The sequence below is a fragment of the Drosophila virilis genome, chromosome 2 (assembly GCF_030788295.1).
Source record: "Drosophila virilis strain 15010-1051.87 chromosome 2, Dvir_AGI_RSII-ME, whole genome shotgun sequence".
Classification (NCBI taxonomy): domain Eukaryota; kingdom Metazoa; phylum Arthropoda; class Insecta; order Diptera; family Drosophilidae; genus Drosophila; species Drosophila virilis.
This window is the reverse complement of record NC_091544.1, coordinates 15,402,277-15,422,889: the sequence shown is the minus strand read 5'-3', so window position 1 is coordinate 15,422,889 and position 20,613 is coordinate 15,402,277. Positions and strand designations below refer to the sequence as shown.

The 20,613-nt window shown below is 38.8% G+C and overlaps 1 protein-coding gene across 1 annotated transcript in view; it reads right to left on the bottom strand.

The window, feature by feature from the left end:
- cnc (NFE2 like bZIP transcription factor cap-n-collar) overlaps positions 1-15,563 on the bottom strand; it is a 42,793-nt gene extending 27,230 nt beyond the window's left edge. The window contains exons 1-5 of the mRNA XM_070207203.1: positions 15,442-15,563; positions 13,739-14,061; positions 10,727-12,287; positions 1,178-1,405; positions 434-524 (exon numbers count right to left, since the gene is read on the bottom strand). Coding sequence (XP_070063304.1) covers positions 434-524; positions 1,178-1,405; positions 10,727-11,779 — 1,372 coding nt within the window. The 5' untranslated portion in view covers positions 11,780-12,287; positions 13,739-14,061; positions 15,442-15,563. The remainder of the gene's footprint in view (positions 1-433; positions 525-1,177; positions 1,406-10,726; positions 12,288-13,738; positions 14,062-15,441) is intronic.
- Between the last annotated feature and the right edge of the window lie 5,050 nt (positions 15,564-20,613).

Here is a 20,613-nt window from a genome sequence, read left to right as displayed (position 1 = left end):
TCCATTTTCGTTAATATAAAAGAGCAGCAGCAGCAGCTGGCAGACATTTTGGCAGGATTTAGCGCACTTAGTTTATATTAAAAATGTGCTTTGTTAGATTATGAAATAAAAGTTTTAACAGTTAAAAGATATTCGTATCCGATAGCATTTACTCAAAGACCTGAATGAAAGAAACCATGCTGCAAGTGCGACTTGTCTAAACTTATAATCTGCTTATCTTCAAAAGAAAGGGAAATGTAATGCCAAAAAGATATAGCCCCAATTTTAATGTATCTCGGATAAGATAACACTGTCCATAAATCTTTCACGTTGTTTGTCTGCGCACAACTATAAAAGACAGCAAAAATAACAACAACGCTCTTGTAATTAAGCGGGGGGGCGAACATAATCCTAACTAACAACCATGAATATATATAAACTCTATTTAGCTTACCAGTTTCATTATCAATCGTAAAGGGTATGCCATTCCATTCATTCGATAGTTCATCCAGGTCTTGCGGCGGCTTCTTCTCATCAATCGAGGCCTGTAAATGTTATCCAATGATTAAGTTTAAGCTTCAATCTAGATATAGCATCGATTTGGTTCAACCAAAAGTTTAACAAAAGTTCTGACATAAGAATTGCCCAACAGTTCTCCAAGTGCCTATCGATAAATGTATCGATTTTCTGTTAGGCTTTAACATGTTAATAATGTTTTTAAATTTAATGTCAAATAGTGACTGCTTATTAATTTGACGATTATTATGACTATTTAAAGCGCATTAACTGGAGCTTTGAGTGCTTTTCGATAGATTAATCGATAGTTTAAAGCTCAATTAGAGAAGATTTTATAATGGATAATTGGCATTATAACAAAAGCTTTTGCAACATAGAAATGTTTCTAAGGATTTCGGAATGAATATTACATTTATATGCCTATCGATAAGCTTATCGATTAATTTGAAAAGTCTATAATTAAAGAACTCAAATTGGAAAATTAAAATTTAAGCTTATGTAGCTGAAAAATTAACCCATATGCGATTAAATATTCAAATAATCAGCAAAAATTTGTTTATCGATAAATTTATCGATAGGCAATCACTTGAATATTATAAGGGATTCACTATCGCAAACTGCGTCTTAATGTTTAGCTTTTTTTTAACTGTGCAAAATGGTGAGTAAATATGCAGCTACTTGCCTCATTTTGATGCAGATCTGCCAAGGCTTTCAGCTTCTCGATATCATCGTTATCGTCGTCATTCTTATCGATCCCATCGGATTTTTTCTTCTTGCTCTCCGCCTCTTCAGCGCGCTGCTTAACAGCACTATTGCCACTGGCATAGGAGGCATTGATAATCTCCTCCTGATCAAGACTAAAGCCCAAATCGACATCCTGCTTGTAAAGTACCTCAGCTATTTCACTCTCCTGTAAGATATAATAAAAAGTGGATTAGTAGAGATTCAGAAAACTTTGTTCTGGTTTAATAAATTGCGGCCACAAGAGTAACACATATAATTAATATAACTATAATAAACTTAAAGTCCTATTTACAAGACATTTTCCATAGATGAACACTTTCATATTTCTATGCAGTTGTCGTTTTCTTTTTATTTAAATAGATAATAACTCAATTAATATTTTTGATAAGGCACTTTAATTCCGTTGATTCACTTTGAACTTCAGTTTGTTTTTGTATTTGGCTAATAGGCTCGCGCTCTTTAATGCCGTCTTTTTGGGCCAGTTTCTAAAGAGAGACTGACTATGAATCAGAAATTGCACGACTCTGCTCTTCAGCTATACATATATATATTTTTTTTCACATTTTCTAAGGCGACTTTTGTATATTTTTTTCGCTGATAAGCCGTGTCTATAGATAAAAACTACGTCAGCGTACCGACGGTCGAACCTCTGGCCTAAACTTACGAGCCAAGTGTTAAGGGCAAATACAAATTTATCAGTTCAAATTAACTATGCGAATGCTCTTCATAGCTGGCTATAGAGTATGGGCCCATAGCAAATTCTTATCAATTTGTTACTCTCTCTCTCTCTCTCTCTCGTTCTCTGTCTGTGTTAAGAGACATAATACACTTTAAAAAAAATGTGCTGCATATAAATTTGAAATTAATGCAGACACATTTTGTCTGATGTGAGTGCATATGGAAATATTTGCAAATTCATGCCGAATTTTTTGTGGCCTCAAATTAAAGCGTTAATGATGCATTATTAACGCTGGCCGTAGCCAGACTTTGGCCAAATTTTAATCCTTTTTCAGCCAGCAAGTCAAGCAAACGAAAAAGAAGAAACAAAACCATATTCAGAGAACGAAAACGGGGGCGTCTTAAGCCGTCAAAGGAACACGGATATTCTGCACTGGACAGCAGGTAGTTGCAGGATACTAGTCGAGCCTGCTTGCTTGACTATGCAGGGATAATCACAGGATAATGGTGCACATTAGAGCGCCGAGAGGCAACCGGACAACCGGGCAATGACACAACATAATATGAAAATAACATTCGACCAAATCATGACATTAAATGCCATTGATGGCTTAATTAAAATGATTTTCCCTAGCATTTCCCTCAGTCTGCATATATATTTCTATTTCTGCGCGCATTTTCTGTTTCTCTTTTTTTGTTTTTTTTTTTTTTTTTTATTATTTAATTTTCCAAGCGACAGTTTTTTGTCTTCTTCCCATCCATTCGCTTTTTTAATGAAATTGTTCGGGCGCATTGTGAGGCTTTCTTGAACTTTTCTGCGCTATGTTGCACGTTCGTGAAACAAAAAGCAATCAATCATCGGCTCTGTATTTATGTGTATGTGCGTGTGTTCGGCTGTGTCTGTGTGTGTGTGTGTGTGTGTGTGTTTGTGGGACCACGCCTATCTCCTGGATTAGTCAGCAGTATCCGAGCGAGCATGGCGGCGGCATCATTGGTCTCCTCGGTCCAAAAAGGGCCGCCGCCGCCGAGTGCTGCTTCTGAGCCCAATCAATTGCTGCCGCGCAACGCTGACAGCGACGCTGGCAGCGACGCGACTGCACCCTGGGGAGTATGAGTGTGTGTGTGTGTGTGTGTGTATATGTGTGTGCCGGATTGGTCCCCTTTGAAACGGTGCACATGCTGCGCGTTGCGCATGTTCGTTAAAAATGAGCAATTAAACGAGTGACAGAGAGAGGAAGCGCGTATGCGAGAAAGAGGGAGAGAGAGGGAGAGAGAGAGAGAGCAAAAGGGAGACAAAGAGCGGGCGGCTTGTGTAAGCCCTACTGCTACTGCTGCTTATTAGGGATCTATTGTCGGTCAGTTTAAGGGCGTGTGAGTAAAAGACCGAACATTGCTTATCGCTAGAAAGCAGAGGGTATATTTCTGCCTTTAGCCTAGATGCAGGGTATGTGTGTAAAAGTCAGTTAGAGAGAATTCTTATAAATCTTAGCCTAAGTCACACAGATAACAAAGTTTAAGGAGCTTAAAGCTCAGCTTAGTTATGAAGTGCGTTTGCCTTAAAGCTTTACAGAATGTGCACGAACACATGTACAGTTATCAATGCACAAACAAAGTAATGCTATTACCATGAATATTAACATTCATGTTAAAATTAACATGAACATATTTCAACTTTCGTCAAGGTCATTTAAATACATTCAAGAAGATTCCATTTTTTAAAAGAGCTAAACATTTTAGATACATTCTATAAGGTTCCCAGTAATGCATATTTGTATTAATCACGAAATATGAGAGTGATACCCCATTGAAATAAAATTTGAATTGTTTCGAGCATAATACGTAACGGACCGATAAAGCTATCACACATATTTATAGCCTTATCAAAGGCAGACACTTAAGAAAAGTACGTGACGTTTTTGATAGAATCAATAAATGAATATCAATATATATATATTTAGACTATATCGATTTGTAAGTTTGGACAAAGTCAGACTGCAAAACGGCGAGATTTATCTTGAAAATTAGCATAAATTAATATAAAAATTATGCGTGGCTAAAAATAAAGAAATTTATTATTTTTGCAACACTTAAAATAAGCTTATCCTAAACTTTATCTGTTAGGCCCATCAGGAAATGTTTATTAACTATAATAAAAACGTTTTGCCTTCTAAGTAGATTTATTTTCTCAAGTGTCAGATCGCAATCTCCGCCAATCTTTTGCAGAGATCATTTGCAAAAACTATTTCACAACAGGCTGGCAGGCAACAAGTAGCACAGTCTAGCGATAAAGCCGTCAACTGATAAAACACACATTTATAAAGTGCAATAGACTATCGCTACGAAGCACACACATTTACATTCATATGTATCTATGAGGTTGAAATGTATCTGAATGACCTTGGATTCGGAATGTTGCAGCAATCAAGTTGAATTGAATTTTATTCAAAATATCAAAACGGCCAAGACGACACGTGTGACGCCTCGGCTATGTCAAAGCTATTTGATAAATTGTGAATAATAAACGACATGTGTAGTCGACATTGATAAGGCCCTCTTGGCGGGCGATAAGGTGTCAGGATTAGATTCTACTTTGAGAATAACAAATGTGTGTTAATCGTTTTGTGGTGGCAAGTTCGGAGTTAATCAATCAACATTTATGTATGTGCATCAAAATATTGACACTTGCCGCATTTTGTTGCAACAATTAGTGCGCCATTAACAGAGCTGACCGCAAAAAGCCAACAGGCGATCGAACCATTTTGTGGCAAGATAAATGTGTTTTTGATCCTCGCTTATTCTATGTGGCGGCAAATCACAAAAGTCTCAAGTGAAAGCAAATGTCGGTTGCCGTAGAAAGTGCAAAGGGAAACATAAAAAAAAAAAAATCAAGTAAAGTAGAAGAAGAAGACGGAGACGGAGACGGAGAGCGACAACAAGGAAAGGAAAGGAAAGGCTCTGAGTTAAATGCAGCACTCAGTTGCCGACTAAGGCTAAAAGGTTGGCGAACGTCATTAATAAAGCCTCGCAAAGATTTTGATGACACCTGAACTGACAGCCGCACGAACGAGCCGGGCTCAGATCACTTCAGTGCATTTTGTATCTGTGAGATACACACGGACAGGCGCAGGCGAACGGCGAAGTGTGGTGGTGACTGTGGCGCATATTAATCATGTGCTCGTCAAGCCTTCAGTCAGCCAGTCAGACAGACAGTCAGTCAGGCCTCAGTCTGTGCCCACCAACAAAGCAAACTGCTAACTCAAGTGGCCAACTGCAGTTTGTATCTTATAGATACATACATATATAGCATAGATACACATCTACATATTGCACAATTATCCTGCGCATTTGCGGTTAAAAGCGACAACGCCTCAAAATTTTAATAACCGTTCATTTGTGTCATCTTTTGGTCGCGGCATTCGATTGCGCTTTCATTATCAACATTCGCACTCAACACTCACGACTAGAGATGGGCGCGTGTCGCATTTAAACAACAGTTAATACACGCGAGACGCACGACTTCAACAAAAGTTTTGTTGCATTTGGGCAATTGTTTTTAGGACCCTTATTAGTTATATATTTATTCATAATTCGCTTTTCAAATATATTCGAATATTTGAATAACATTTTAACATAAATTTATTATTTATATTTTAACTCATGTTATATCGTGTCACGTAAAATACAAATCACGACATGATCCCAACTCTAAACACGCTCTTCAATCCACTTGACATCTGAACTTTGCCAGATGCACTCTCTCTCTCTCGCTCTCTATGTCTCTCCCGCACACACACACACACATAACAATTTGCGCCTCTCGCTGCCATGCGGTAGCTGCTGTGGTGAGTCCGAGCGACGCCTAGTTAGCCGCGCTCGCCGACAGGGGGCAGCACAGTTTATGCACATTTGGCAAGCATAAACCGTAATTAACGGTATTTAATTATGGAAATTAACAATCGAGCACTGTGAGAAACACTTAAAGCGCCGCGCACGGCAAATATATGAAAAAAAAAAAAGGGGCGCCAGCGAGCAGAAAAAAAAAAATTGTAATTTTTTATACTTATATTTATTATTTTATAATCGCCGCATATTTTCGCAGTTTTTGCGCGTTGCGCCTGAGGGTAATTAGGTGGAAATGCAGCGTAATTACAGTCAAATGATTTTTCAATTTGCGTTTCTTTTTTTGTTAAGTTTTTTTCTAGCACTTTGCCATGTGAATAGAAAGTTGACAATAGGTTTTAATAGGGATAAACACGAACCGCCAGATAAATGTGCATATGCTTGTACTCCTCATTGAGACACATGGCTAAAAATTTAAGTTTTCTGGTTGGTTTTTTTTTTTAAATGATTTGTTGCCTTCCAAAAGTAAATGTTGGCTTCCGTTTTTCGGACTCCGATACGTGTTTCACACTTGAAATGAGCAATAAGCAGACTGAATATTTCTTTTGACTTATTGACGATGTTTTTTTTTAAAGGCCCTATCGTTCTATTTGGTTGTTTTTGTTGTTTTATTTTGCCGTCTGGGCTGATTAGCAGTCGCTGACAGCGGGAGCCCATAAAATATTTGATTACTTTAATTGATAAAGTTTTGTTTTGCGCTCAGTTCTAAAATGTATTATAAAAAAAAACAATACTCACACACGCACACACACTCACATACTTATAGACTGATAAGCAAAGTGGCAATAACAAGCAATCTTTGAATAAAGAAATCCCATTCTAAAATAAGTAATACATCTATTGGAGAACTCTCTCCACAAGTAATTGCATAACAAAATATAATTTTGTTACACGTGGTATCTGCAAGTCTTGCGACTCTCATGCTTATAAATCGTGTAATTTATGCAGTTAGCATTTACAGCGTTTAAAAGCTTGCGAAAAGCTTTTGAACATAGTTTGAAAACGAACTAAGCCATCGCGGTTGTTGTCTTGGCTAAGTGCTTTGTTGGCCAACATGTTGCGTTTGGCGTCTATGGCAACAAATGTTGCCAACGCGGTGAATTTATAGTGTGGTGAATAGCTGGCGCTGAATTGAGAGAGAGCTGAATATGAAGAAGAAACCTAAAATGTGTGGTGTATAAAAATGCCGGTAAAACAGCTGTTTGCGTTATTTGTTACGTTATCAGCCCGGCGCAGCCCACAAGATCAAAAGGGGCGCGACTGCAACTCGAGCAAAGGGAATAAGAAATCAATTTATATAAATAAATAAATGAAAAGTTAAGCTAATGCAAATATATCACAATTGGTTATGTTTGTATATAATCTAGTATGTATGCATGCATTCTATATATATATATATATATATATATATATATGTGTGTGTAGATGTATGTGTATATTAGCAATTTGACGAGACTGTAAACGAAGTTCAACGAAACCTTTGCTGACTGCGTTTTGTGGCCGAAGTTGATTTATTCCGCCACAAAAAGCCCCAAAAAAAAAGAGAACGACAACAACGAAAACTGCTAAAACATGCGAATATGCCAAACAAAGGGTAAACGCAAAACATACAACTTTTTTTGTTGTTGCTGTGTAAAATACGCTTACAATTAGCAAAGCTTTGGAAGAACTGAAGCATAAGGTAGACGACATTTAACGTTACCATCATCTGTGTGTGTGAGTGTGACCTCATCTTATACAAACACACACACACACACACATGAATGTGCTCGCTTGCGTCTACAGGTGCGCGAATTGGTGAGAAAGAGAGCGACTATTTTGAGGTGATTAACGATCTGAGCTCGATTGCTTAAGAATCTTCAAAGAGTTTAAAAGTACAATGAAAGTTCGGCTAACGGTTAGCAGACTTGAATGGAAAGTTCTCTGTGAGAGCTTTTTTGCAAATCCTGTTATTATAGTTAGCTTTATATCAAAGCTTATTTTCTGAAAAAAAAAACGTATCTTATTCTTGTGGATAAGCGCACATCAAAATAAAATAACAGCTATGTGAAAAACTGAAAAAGCACGAATTCTTGAATATAATATAATATCAAAATTATATGAATTTAATAGAGCTAACTGTGTTTTTGTTACATCTTCGCTTGCGTTCGCTAAAGAGAGCTTTCACTGTATCTAACTGCAAGGCAAGGCAAGCTGATATATGTACATATATAAATATATATATATACATATATATTGCCAAGCTGATCCATAAAGCTGTCGGACGTGTAAGGACAAAAATCAAAGCCAAACGCAATGCAATTCGCAAAAGTGAGCGGCGACTAGAAAACAACAAACAAATCAAAACGCCAGCTAATTGACCCATTTGACAAACTTATAGATACACACAGACACAGATATAGATATAGATATATATATGTATATATATAGGTAAATACATGCATATGCATATGCAGCGCCTCAAAAATGGAGAACATTTCGTGACATGATCTACAAGAGAAGCAAAGCAAAAAACAACAACAAAACAAGCACAGCAGCAAAATTATGCATTAAAAACGCGAATGGAAAATAAAAATTCGCATTAGTCACCCCATACAATGAATGTGTGTATAAATAAATATATGCGTATATATATAAATATATGTGTATGGCACATACATAAATATAAATATTTACATACAAAAGTATTTAAATTGCAATTTGCGTGTACAAAAAATACACAAATTTGGTGCAGGCGCAGATATTGACGGCATTCGGGGACTTCGATTTTTAAAAATAAAAAACGAATGCAGTTTCATTTGTGAGTTCTTCATGACTGTTGGATACCCTGTGAAAAGTGAAGGCACGCCATTTGAGTCGAACCAAATGGGTTTGAACCAGCAAAAGAGCAAGGAAATCGCAAAAGAATCATATTTTATTTACTAAAAAGAAACAAACAAAGACAACATTTACTTGTAGGACTGAAAGGCATTCGACTAGACTCCAAACTTATACCATATCTGTGGGGCAGTCGTGCACGCCCTTGCTGCACTTCAGTACAGGGTATAAGCAGCCATAAAGTATTGCCAGTGTATACACAATTTATAAACATTTAAGCTAATTTGAACGCATATATTAAAATGAATACATATTCATAAAATGCATTGCTTAATTTTGAGTTAAGACTTTCAGAGCACGAAAAAAAGAAGCCTCTTCATTTCTTCCCCCCCTTTTTTTGCAGCTCGTTTGACCCGATTGAGAACGAAAGCTTTTTAGAAAGTAGCCATAGTTCATGGTATTATAGAGAGTTTTGAATTGATAATGAACTGCCGCAGAAATGCGACACTAATTGCCACGAGCTCAAACTCGACTGCGAATAACCCCGTGATATAATCTTTAATTGCAGTCAATCAAACAATGAAAACGATTTCATTAAACGATTCCATTAACATTTTAAAAGCAAAATAAAAACTCATGTACCTAACTCAGTTCCGATTTGATACGGATTTTCATATCCCGACGAAGCCTCGAATACGTAATAATCCATATTGGGAAGTTAACCAACCAAATCCTATATATAGATGCATTCAATTGAAAGTTCAAATTCAAATCAAGCCCACTTTCATAAGTATTATAAACTACCTCTAGCTGTAAACAATATCTGAAAGTTTGTGAACGAAAGCGGAACAGAACTGGGGAACTGAGGACATCTGGTGACAAACACAATCTGCACAATTAAGCATTTGAAAATCGTATCGACTTTAGCAACAGACAACCTATTCATTTGTCTAATGGAAAAAAAAACTAAAACAAAAAACCGCACAATTTGAATGACAACGCGACAACTCGCTCGAGTAACTCAGCCAAAGGGCAGGCGACCCTTCATTAGCAAGTCGTGGATTCAACTAGCTGACACTATTTAAATATTTTCCAACTAGAACTGAGTACATACACACACACACACACACATATATATATATATATATATCTACATCTATATATCTATATCTATGTTCTAATTGTTGTATGATTGATTGATTGATACTGGACGCACAGGGAGTTGTTTCTTTTCGGAAAGTCAAGACGCAATTTCGAAAATTTCTTTACACCAACTTGGAGAGTTGGTGGAAAAAATCGTAGAAAACATTTATGCTCTGTACATGTTGTAACTGTATATATTCTTGGGAGGTTTTAACCATACAAGAGCTACAGACTTACGATCCTCCTATCTAACATATTCTCCCAGTTCAAACGCAAAACGAGGCTATCATTTTTTGTCAATAACTCGTGACATTTCAAAAATATTGTTTAAAATAGATTTCGAGACTTGGTTTTTTTTTTGGCATCGAGCTCGAAAACTATCAGAGCTAGTCACATTTCATTTGGAATTTAGGCTCAAGTAAGGTATGTATATGCAGATTGGGAATATTTAAATTTTTGACTAACTTCAAGCCTTTCAAAAAAATTGGTAAATATATATCTATATATCTATGCCATATCATGAAGAGCGGAAAAAACACAGACGTTTTTCAACACTGAATTCCCATAAATGTATCTTTAAGCAACTGCATAAGCTTAGGAATTCATATTGGGCTAGATTTTATGATTTGAAGAATCCAAAGCGTGGTCTAATTAACCCAAATATTAGATTGCCTGTGAAGTACAGGGTATTTTTTTGTCACCCACACTCGACTACAAATATAAATTGCAAAATGTCGAATAAATCTTTTGAAATTTTCTTCAAATAGCCCTCATCCTCATTTCATGCGAAAAATTTCAAGCTTAATGGCAGGAAAACGGATTTTAAATATCATAAATAATACTTTGACCGCGCAAAGCTGGGTAATACTTGCTTGTATCTGGTAGATACATTTGAAATGGTTGCATTTGAGTCGATTGAAGGCTTTAGCTTAGAACTGTTAAGAGTTACCTCCTCAACGACTTCCACCTCGTTGACAATGCCGAAGGGCTCATCGCTGGTCAAGCCCTCCACTTCGCAGGCATTTGCGACGCCCGAGCAGGCGGCTGCCTCTGCATCGGAGCTATCCTCGCCGAAGAGGCGACTCAACAGCAGATCCTCTTGCTCAGCCTCGTCCGCATCCGGTCCGAATTGCTGCACGGTCAGGCTGCCCGAATTGCTGGGATGTGGCGTGCTGTCGTTGAGCGCATTCGGAGCATCTGCCTGATGCTGACCCAGCGCATTGGCGCCGCCCGCAAAGCCATGGATAAAGGCAGCCAGGCTGAGATCCAGCTGGGTTGTGCTGTTGTGCGGCTGCTGCTGGCCATCCTTGAGCGGCAGATGGGCATATGGACTGCTGTAGGGCAGATCGCCATAGTCATGCAAGTCGGCCAGGTTCTGTTCCCAAATCGAACGCTGATCCTGCAGCAGGTCGGGCGACAGAAATATGTCCAGTTCGGGCGAGGCGGCCAGGGTGTTATTATTGCTCGTGGTATTGATGTGGATCTCACCAAGTCCTGACGCGCCCGCACCGCTGCCCGCTGTGCTGGCTGCCGCCGTGGAGCTGCCCACGCCCACGGAGCTGGCCGAGCTGGTGCCGCTGCCGGGAGTACTCTGCAAATCCTGCAGTGCAGCGGTCTGTACGCTGCTGTTGCCCGTCGTGTTGTGCAGATTCATGACCAGGGTGCTGGCATTAAATCTGCCCGTGGGCAGCTTATACTCCTTGCCGCCGCCCTCGCTGGCGCCCGCCCGATGATGATGCGAATGATGATCATCGTAGCGCAACAGATCCTCGAGCAGCGGCATCATGCCCTTGCGATTGCCATACGGCTGCTGCGTCTCAATCATGGGCACCGTGCGCAACATTTCCAGCTCCCAGCCAACGCCATGCGGCAGCTCCAGCTGCGCATCCCAGCGACGCAGACGCTGCTGCAGCAGCATATAGTCCGTGTCCACATGCAGCAGACTCAGGGCCAGCGCCAGCTGCAGCATTTTCATCGCATACGCCTTTTTGTTTGAGATCATTTTTGGTGCCGAGGTTAACAGCGAGATGCACAGATGACTGAGTAGATCTGAATGTGGATGTGGGTGGGTTTTGTGTTTGTTGTTGTTGTTGCTGCTGTTGTTGCTGTTGTCTTTAACAAGCGACAGTTGCTGATTCAGTTGGTTGTTGTTGCTGCTGTTGTTGACCCACCTCCTCCTCCGCCGCCGCCACCCTCTCCTCCTCCTGCGCCTCCACACGCCCGGCCAGACAACAGCGCGCTGGCTGCGCCGTCCGCGCGTTCAATGGCGTTTCCTTGCGGCGCTTTACTTGAGAATATATGCTCTATACATATATACAGCTAAATACATATACACACATATATATATATATAGATGTAGCTAGGTGTGTGTGTGTGTGTAAATCAAGCTGCGCAAAAACAAATTCGTATTTGTTTAAATCGCAATTCTCCTGCTAAAATGATGGTCACTATTTGTTGTTTTTGTTGTTGTTGATTTAATTAATAAATGTCCTTGTGTTCGTTTTGTTTCACTGCAAATATAAAAACATAAAGGTTAAATATTATTGTGTATTTAGTTAATCGGCGCGTCAAATATAATTTCTGTTTTAATGAATTGCTTTTGTGAATGATCAAAGAACTGGCCAAGGAAATGCATTAGGAAATAAGCACTCACACACACACACGCACACACACACACATATATAATTATAGATGTGCGTAGCTGTCTATCAATAAATGTTTCCGACTGCGAAATGAACTTCCTAAAACTGCGCGCATAATAAACTACTTAGTTAATGCATGTGTCCATTAAGGAAATTCGTATTATTATAGTTTATCGATTACTGTCGCATATTCCCATTCCGAATCGGCGCCAATCTAGCCTCATATCGAAGTTCACTTTGTAAATTGAATATCTTTGATCCTAGAGCTGATTTTAATTGTTATTAAAGCCTTTGCTTCGCATACTCAAATTAAATCCGACTTACAGATACCCTAAATCACGTTCGCACACACACACAATCGCAGCAGGCTGCGTAATTTACGCTGCGGCCTTTGCTTCTTCTTTCTTCAAACGCACACTATGGAAAATTGATTTGTACAGCTCGATCTTGATATAATATTCAGGGGACTTGATGTGGGCATTCAAATCGACATGTGTACACAAACCGGGAAATAGATTTTATGGCATATGTCATATATGATATAAGGTATATATAGGGTATATAGGGTATATCCAAATGGACGGACTAACTCAGCTTTTACAGGGTCTTGCTTTTAGCCTAAAAATGTGAATCGGCAGACTTGATATCAAAGATATTTTCATCTCTATTGGCTATCCGTAATTTATAAGAAAAAAATACTTTTCTCTTTATTTTAAATGGCTTTTTAAACTGTAGGGGTGGGGGGTGGGGCTACCCACCTTGGGACGCAGTTTGGGTGTATGTCTGGCTGCCCCCGCCACAGGCTCAGTTAATACACCCCCTCCCCCCCTGGCAGACGACACAGCCGACCAAAAATAGCGCAACACGCGGCTGCGTGAACTTGAACTTGTTCAAGGTCTTTGGTAAATTTCTGTGACACGAGGGGAGGGGGGCGAGCCGGTTATGAGGTAGGGGTACGAAGCACACACAGCAAGACGAATCAAGTTCAAGGAGAGTCGAATTTGTGGGCAACAACAAATTGGCAGAAATGTTACTCAAAAATGATATAAACATGCTTTGTTTAAAGACTGCAATCTATATGTATATGAGTGTGTGTGTGTGTGTGTGTGTGTGTGTGTGTGTGTGATATACTGTAAAATAAAACAATGTTCGATTAGCACAGACAAAATCACAAAAACAACTACAAATGCAGTTCTCAATAAGCTTTGATGTGACTCGACCAAATGGGCAAGGGTGAGTGAGAGTGAGATGCATATGTGTATGTGTGTGTGTGTGAGTGTGGGTGTGTGTGTGTGTTTGTGTTCTGACAGTGCACTCACCTTTTTCTCCACGAATTTCAATTCGCTTTTCGGCTACAAGAAGCGCTGTTGCTGCTGCCTGCTCGTGACTTCAACGGTAAAAACTGCGACGCAGTATTTGCTGCAGAGTGCTGTAGGTGAATGATATTTCACCGTTAAAACGCCAGCGCACGCAGTTGACGTCGCTGCCGACGATGCTGTCTTTTTCTCTCTCTTTCTCTCTGCTGCTTTTACAATTGCACGCGGCTTTTTTACGTTTTACGTTTTAATTTCACTTTTCGTTTATTTATCTGTTGCGTTTAATAACTCAACATTTGATAGGCTGCAAAAACGTTTTTTTTTTTCTATTCATTAAACAAAAATTAAATGAAATTGTTTCGTTTTTTATATCACCAATGCGTCAAACATTTGCTGACGTCCTTGAACTTGGCCAATGGACTTTCGTTCTATCACTTTCCAATGCGATTGAATATTTGGTTAGAATGTCACACACACACACACACACACACACACACGTGCACATGCTTGTTTGTGTGTACATATGCATGTCTGCAATTATTTGTTATTGCATTGCGGTAAAGCTTGAATGTTAACTGCTGTCACTGTTACTCTTCAGTTCACTTCGCTTCGCTCTCTTTATACGCACTGCGTATTTGCGTGTGTGTGTGTGTGTGTGCGTGTGTATGGTGAAATCGGCATTTGTTTAAAAACACACGCATATATTACTTTGTTGTTTAGCAATTCCAATGCTTCTTATGCTTTATGCCTGCACATCGTTATTTATTTTATTGTTTGCTTTTATCGCCATTTTCTGTGTTTTGCCTCTTGGCCAGTCTCTGACTCACACCAACAACGCGTCTGCTGTTTTTTTTTTTTGCAAGTTTCTTTATTCTCTCTCACACACACACTCACACACACATGCGTGCGTACATCGATGTGACAACAATTAGCTCGTACTTTTAATTAAATGCAAAATGATTACATTTTTATGGCAATCAAAGCTCACGCACACACACACACACACACACACACACACAACTCAACATGTCATATGCATAGCAAAAACACAACACACGGCAGCAGCAGCAGCAGCAACAGCCGCTGCCGAAGAACAACAGCGATACACACACTCGCTGAGAGAGACAGAGAGAAATGCAGTGTAAACAGCAGACTAAAAATTTATAGAAAAAAATTAAACATTGCTTTTTGTGCGGCCGCTACTCGTGCATAAATAGAAACTTCGAGAACAACAATTCGTAAGCTTGAACTTTGCTTCCGAACTGTGTTTATTAAACAATTTCATTTTGGCAGCAATTTCATAAGTTCCATGCAGCTTGCAACATGTCAGCTGAGCGCCGCAGCAGAGAGCATATTGCTGAATTGAGTGGCTTTGGCTGTTGCTAGCCTGTTGTTGTTCACCACATCACAATGAGGTTGCATATGTCTTTAGATTTTTGGTGTATTGCAAATTTGCTTATTGTAAAAGAGCAATGAAAAACACGAGTTTATAAAAGTTGTTACGCTTAAGCACACACAACCATACGAAAGGCCCTATTTAAACACACACACACACACACATAACATTTAGTTTTCTTATATTTTGCACTTTTACGCGGTTTCTTTTGCTTATTATTCGCCTTTGAGAAATTATTGCGACTTTCTCTGTGTGTTGCGTATTCGTTAGCTTACAAAGGTAGAGCCAATATATTAGCGCACAAACATACATAAAAAACGTGTTTTTATTGTTAACTTGCGTTGGTTTTCTTCTTTTCACAATTTCTTCACGACTCGGCGAACGCCTGACAGACGTCTGCTCACCGCGCTTTTAAAACAACAAATACGATTTATAGCAATTATGGCATGTCTCTGCTATAAAGCAGAATGCTGTTAAGCTTACAGTAGCCGATTAACAGCTGTTATCGCTGGCGCATTTTATCGATTATTACTCAAATTGGCAATGTTAAAGCTCAAATGAGCTGTCAACTGGCTGTTATTGCTCAGTTGAGCTGTTGCTTTTGGATTTTACGTGAACATAAGTTTGGGCGAGGTGAAAAGTGTAAGAAATAACAGAGTAGATAACTAGTATAGCTTAATGCACACAAAGCTCAGAAAGTGGTGTGATGTGGACAAAAAGCTTTTTCTGTGCTTTTAACACTGCTGTTGTTTTGAAGTTGAGTGCTATAACCTCTGATAATTTTGACATACTTTGTGCCCGCAATTTACAGGTGTAAATAAATATTTTAATTTAGCTACAGGTTCCAATTAAAGTACAAACTAAAACTTACCAGCGTTTTGAAATTAAAACCAAAGCAATGCATATTCCGTTGAGTTGTTGACGTTTCCAAAGGGGCCTTTGGCGTTGTAGGCTTTTCTGCTATTGTTGCTGTTGCTGTTGCTGATGCTGTTGTTGTTGTTGTTGTTGCGGTTGGTAGCCTGGACGGCGTTTTAGCTACAGTTGGCTTTATCAGGAGCTTCGGCATCGTCTCGAGTGGCTTAAAAGCTTTCAACGCCTTCGGATTTAGTTGGGTTAGGGTCGGGCTGTAGTCCTCAAACTCCTTCACGGGCGACAGCGATTGCATTCTCGGTAAATCCTCCAAATCGATCATGGTGTATTTTCATTTACTTTTATGAGTCAGCAACTGAATATAAACAAAAACACTGCTCAAGCTACAGGGTATACACATGTATATATATTTATATGTATGTATGGGTTTTCTATATGATTACAGTCTACGCAATTATCAAAGTATGATAATAAATGTGTTCCTCTGTTTGTTATCAATTTACATACACATACGAATAGCTTCACATATGTATGTATGTAACCATCTTTATCAGCCATGCCCACCGACAACCCACAGGGGGCCGGCTTCCTTTCGCATTTCCGATTCCTAGCGCAGGTAGGGTTTATATGTGACCAAAACTTTGTACACTCAAAAAAAAAAAGAATGCGTCTATTTGAAAAACTTTTCATACAGTATAATGCTGTGTCCTTCTTCCACTTGCTGGGAAATAAACCTAAATATTAATATGATATAAGCTAAATATACCCCCATCTCACAATCCTTCGCTTCAGAAAACAAATTGAAAGTAAAAAAAGTAAGGTTCGCCGAAGATTTAATGCCCTAACAGAGTTTTTGCCTTACGCTTTTGCAGATATGATAATTTCGTAGTTCTTAAATACAGAGTTTGATCAGAAACATCTTGAAAAACAGAACCGATTATTCCTGATATAGTCCGATGTTGAAAGGATTTTGTTTACATATGAAACTAATTAATGCCCAGATTGGTCAAAATATCTTAATAAACAAACGAGTTCTTCATAGAAGAACCTACTTTTCGACCGATCGTTCCTATGGCAGCTAAATGATATAGTAGTCCGATCCAGCTGGTTCCGTTATAAGCGATAGCTTTAAAACTGAGAGACTAGTAGACGGACAGACAGATCGACTCGTCTGTTGATACTGATCAAGAATATATATACATTATGGGCTCGGAGATGTCTGCTGCTATGCGTTACACATTGCGAGAGATAGCTGTGATACCCTCTGCAAGGGTATAAAACCACTACGCATATATTAGATAGGGCAGTGCCTAATAAAGCATACCCCATTCTAATAAGACTTATGGCTGTGCGGCGATAAGATCGTTGTTAAGTCGAAGTATTGATAAGTTTTTCGTTGTTATTTTGATAAGACAAGTTCGACTGTATAAAATACACGTGTACCTTATTATATGTATGCACATATATTAAAGAAGCATTGAAATATGCAGATTTTAGTTTGATATATATTCTATTAATTCAGCTGAACTCTTAACAGTTTTTCAAACGAGTTAGCACAGAAATTGATCAAAAATCCCCCTTTTCTAATTCCCATATATAATAATTCATATCTCTGGAGGACTCGAGGCGCATCGATTTTGGTATTCGAGAGAGTTCGGCAGAGTTTATGTATACCATGTGCTAATTAATTAAATTTAACTGGGATTTCTTTTTTTTTTAATCTACAAACCGGTTTAAGATCTTAAGACTCTGCATTCAACTGCTGAAATTTTGTTTTGTTTATAAGAGGCAACGATTTTATAGCTGCGCTTTAATTGGTTCTTAAGGTCTATAAATAATATAATATATGTATGTATATATGTATAAAGATGTCTGCTCTCTGATCTTTAATGTTCAGTGCGTTTCTTTGTTGGCCTAGGCTCTAGCTTTAAGTGGGCTTTTTGAGCGTGATTCAGGCGAAGCTTTTTGCCAGCTCTGTAAATAAAGTGCGTATTTAATGGATCATTTGGAAAGTTTAGAGATGTTTGCAAACGCGTTTCTTCAATTCAAGATTTATCCAATGCGTTAGACCTACTATTTGGCAAAGCTTTGGAAGCTTTTGATACTTTCGGCAGCTATGCAAATGATGAAATTGATTCACGTTCAAAAGATATTGACCGTGTGGGGCCTCTCAAGAGCATGTCAACAAGGCAAATTAACTGAGCTTTTCAGCGTCTGTGCAAAACCTGTTTTATATATATTTTTTTGTTTTTTTTTTTTGTGTTTTTTATTTTAGCAAGTCCCGCGAAGTACCTTATAAACAAACATGTGGGCTGCGAAATCCCCATTTGATGTGTCTGAACACGTACGTTCGTACAAAACAGGCCCATATTTACGTAGGCAATTACCTATTTAAATATACGTGTATACCCTATAGGGAGGGTACAGTCGTACTTGAGCGAGCTGGAGCTGGAGAATATAATGGGCCATGATCGTGTCACTAATATTAGCACTCGCTCAATAGGCAAATAGCCAGCCTGTAATTAGACATGTCAACGTAGACGACACATGTTTAACCATATTACTGGAATCTTAGGGAAATCAAGCGGATATAGAGTAGTTATTATATTTACAATTGTGGCCTGTAAGATATGCTTGAAAGAACCGCTAGACACTAATTAAAATGTTCAATTTGGCATTTTCCATTGCGATGCTATTCTCGGTAATAACAAATACAAATGAAATGTTTATTTTTAATTTGTTATACCCTGGATGTGTGTTTGCATAGGCTATACATGGATGGCGAGTGCGTATGCAACAGCTCGAAGAGGGCAACTCTATTGCTGATCTAGTCAGATGGACATGATATGGAGCATACCATCTGGTCTTGGCTTGCAAACAATGTTATTTCAGAAGTCCTATTTTGTTATAGTAATAGTAATAATACGAATGCTAATAATAATAATCTATGTACATTTTGCATGTCATTTGAAACAGAAATGTATTATTTTTAAAGTATTTGTCAAACACATTAACCGCCTACTGCACAAATTGCTGAGGCATTGATAACGATAAACGCATTTGATTCATTTAAAATTATATTGATTCTATTTTTAGAGTCTGTTTGCTATTCGGCAGCCTGTTACAGGGTATCTGCTGGTTGACACGGACACTATGCATATTTTTGGGGCTTTTAGGTGGGCAGTTAAGGGCATTCCAAAGAGCAAAATATACGCGATGACCACATGCCGGTAATTTATACGAATGCCATTTAACTATGTACATAGAAGAGGCTCTGTTTACAGTGCGGATGAAAATTATTTGCAAAGCAATAAACACAGACATACACACTCATGTGTGTGTGTGTGTGTGTGTAGATTTTAACATTATTATGGCGATCACTGGGCGGGCGATGCACTGGGCGGGCGATATAAAATGTTTCCACTGCACAAACACATGTAGTCATAAGCACACACACACACACACACGCGCGCACACACACACACACACACACACACACACGCAAGCGTCTCTCTACACGCGCTTAGTTTGTTGATTAATAATATAAAGGAAGGGGCGCGAAAGAGTTGACAGCGAACTTAACTAAAACGGCGCAATTTTCGGATTGCCACTTCAAAGATGTACAAATTATAATACATACATAGAAGAACAGTTGTTTTTTTCAGTTTTATTTTCAATTGTTTACACTTTTGTTATAGTGTTTTGTAGTTGTTGTGCACTCTTTTTTGAATACAAGAGCTTTTTACGTAGTTATAGTTGGTGTTTACGTCAGTTTCAAAACAACATTCCACAGGTGCTATAAATGCTTTAAGAGAGCAGCGACGTGTTGGCGTTTACAGTACGGTTCACAATATACTGAGCGGCCATTGTGGCGAGTAGCGCAGCGAATGCCGCTAATCGGTTCGGTCAGCTGGTCGGCGCCGACGATGCGCAAGTTGTCCTCGGCCCGCGCCGCAGCACACGACGAAGCGACACGCGACGTTGATTCACAATAACAACGTCAGCTGAATTCAAAACAACAAGTGCACAGAACTCTCTCCCACTCTCTCTCTCTCTCCCACTGTATTGCTGCTGATATTGTTGACGAGAGAGCGAGCATGCGAGCGCCCGCGTGCATGTGTGTGTGTGCGTATGTGTGTATTTGGATAAGAGATAGTATTAATTGAGCTGTTTGCCATAATTTTCACAACGCTGTCAAATATTTTTACATAAAAAAACAAACAAGCAATGATAAAGATAAGAGTATAAAGTAGCTACACTTACAGGCACGCTGTTAATGATAAGAGCATAAAGTAGCTACACTAACAGACACACTGTTAATGTTGTTTATAAGAAGAGCAGGCTGTTAAGTCCCATTGCTTAATATAGCTTTTAGAAGAAAGTTGTATTATCTTATCTGAGTTGCCGACAAAAATGTATAATCGGTTCAGCTGTTGAACATAGGGTATATTCAAGTCGTTTTCAACGCAATTTATCAATATTTTTTTTATTCTTTTACTTTGCGAGCTATCAACATTTAAGATTGATAAGCGTATTCGAATGAGGTTTTCCCAATGAAGGTCAGCCAGATAATGAATAGTTGTAATATGTTTTGTATTTAATGAAATGCAGC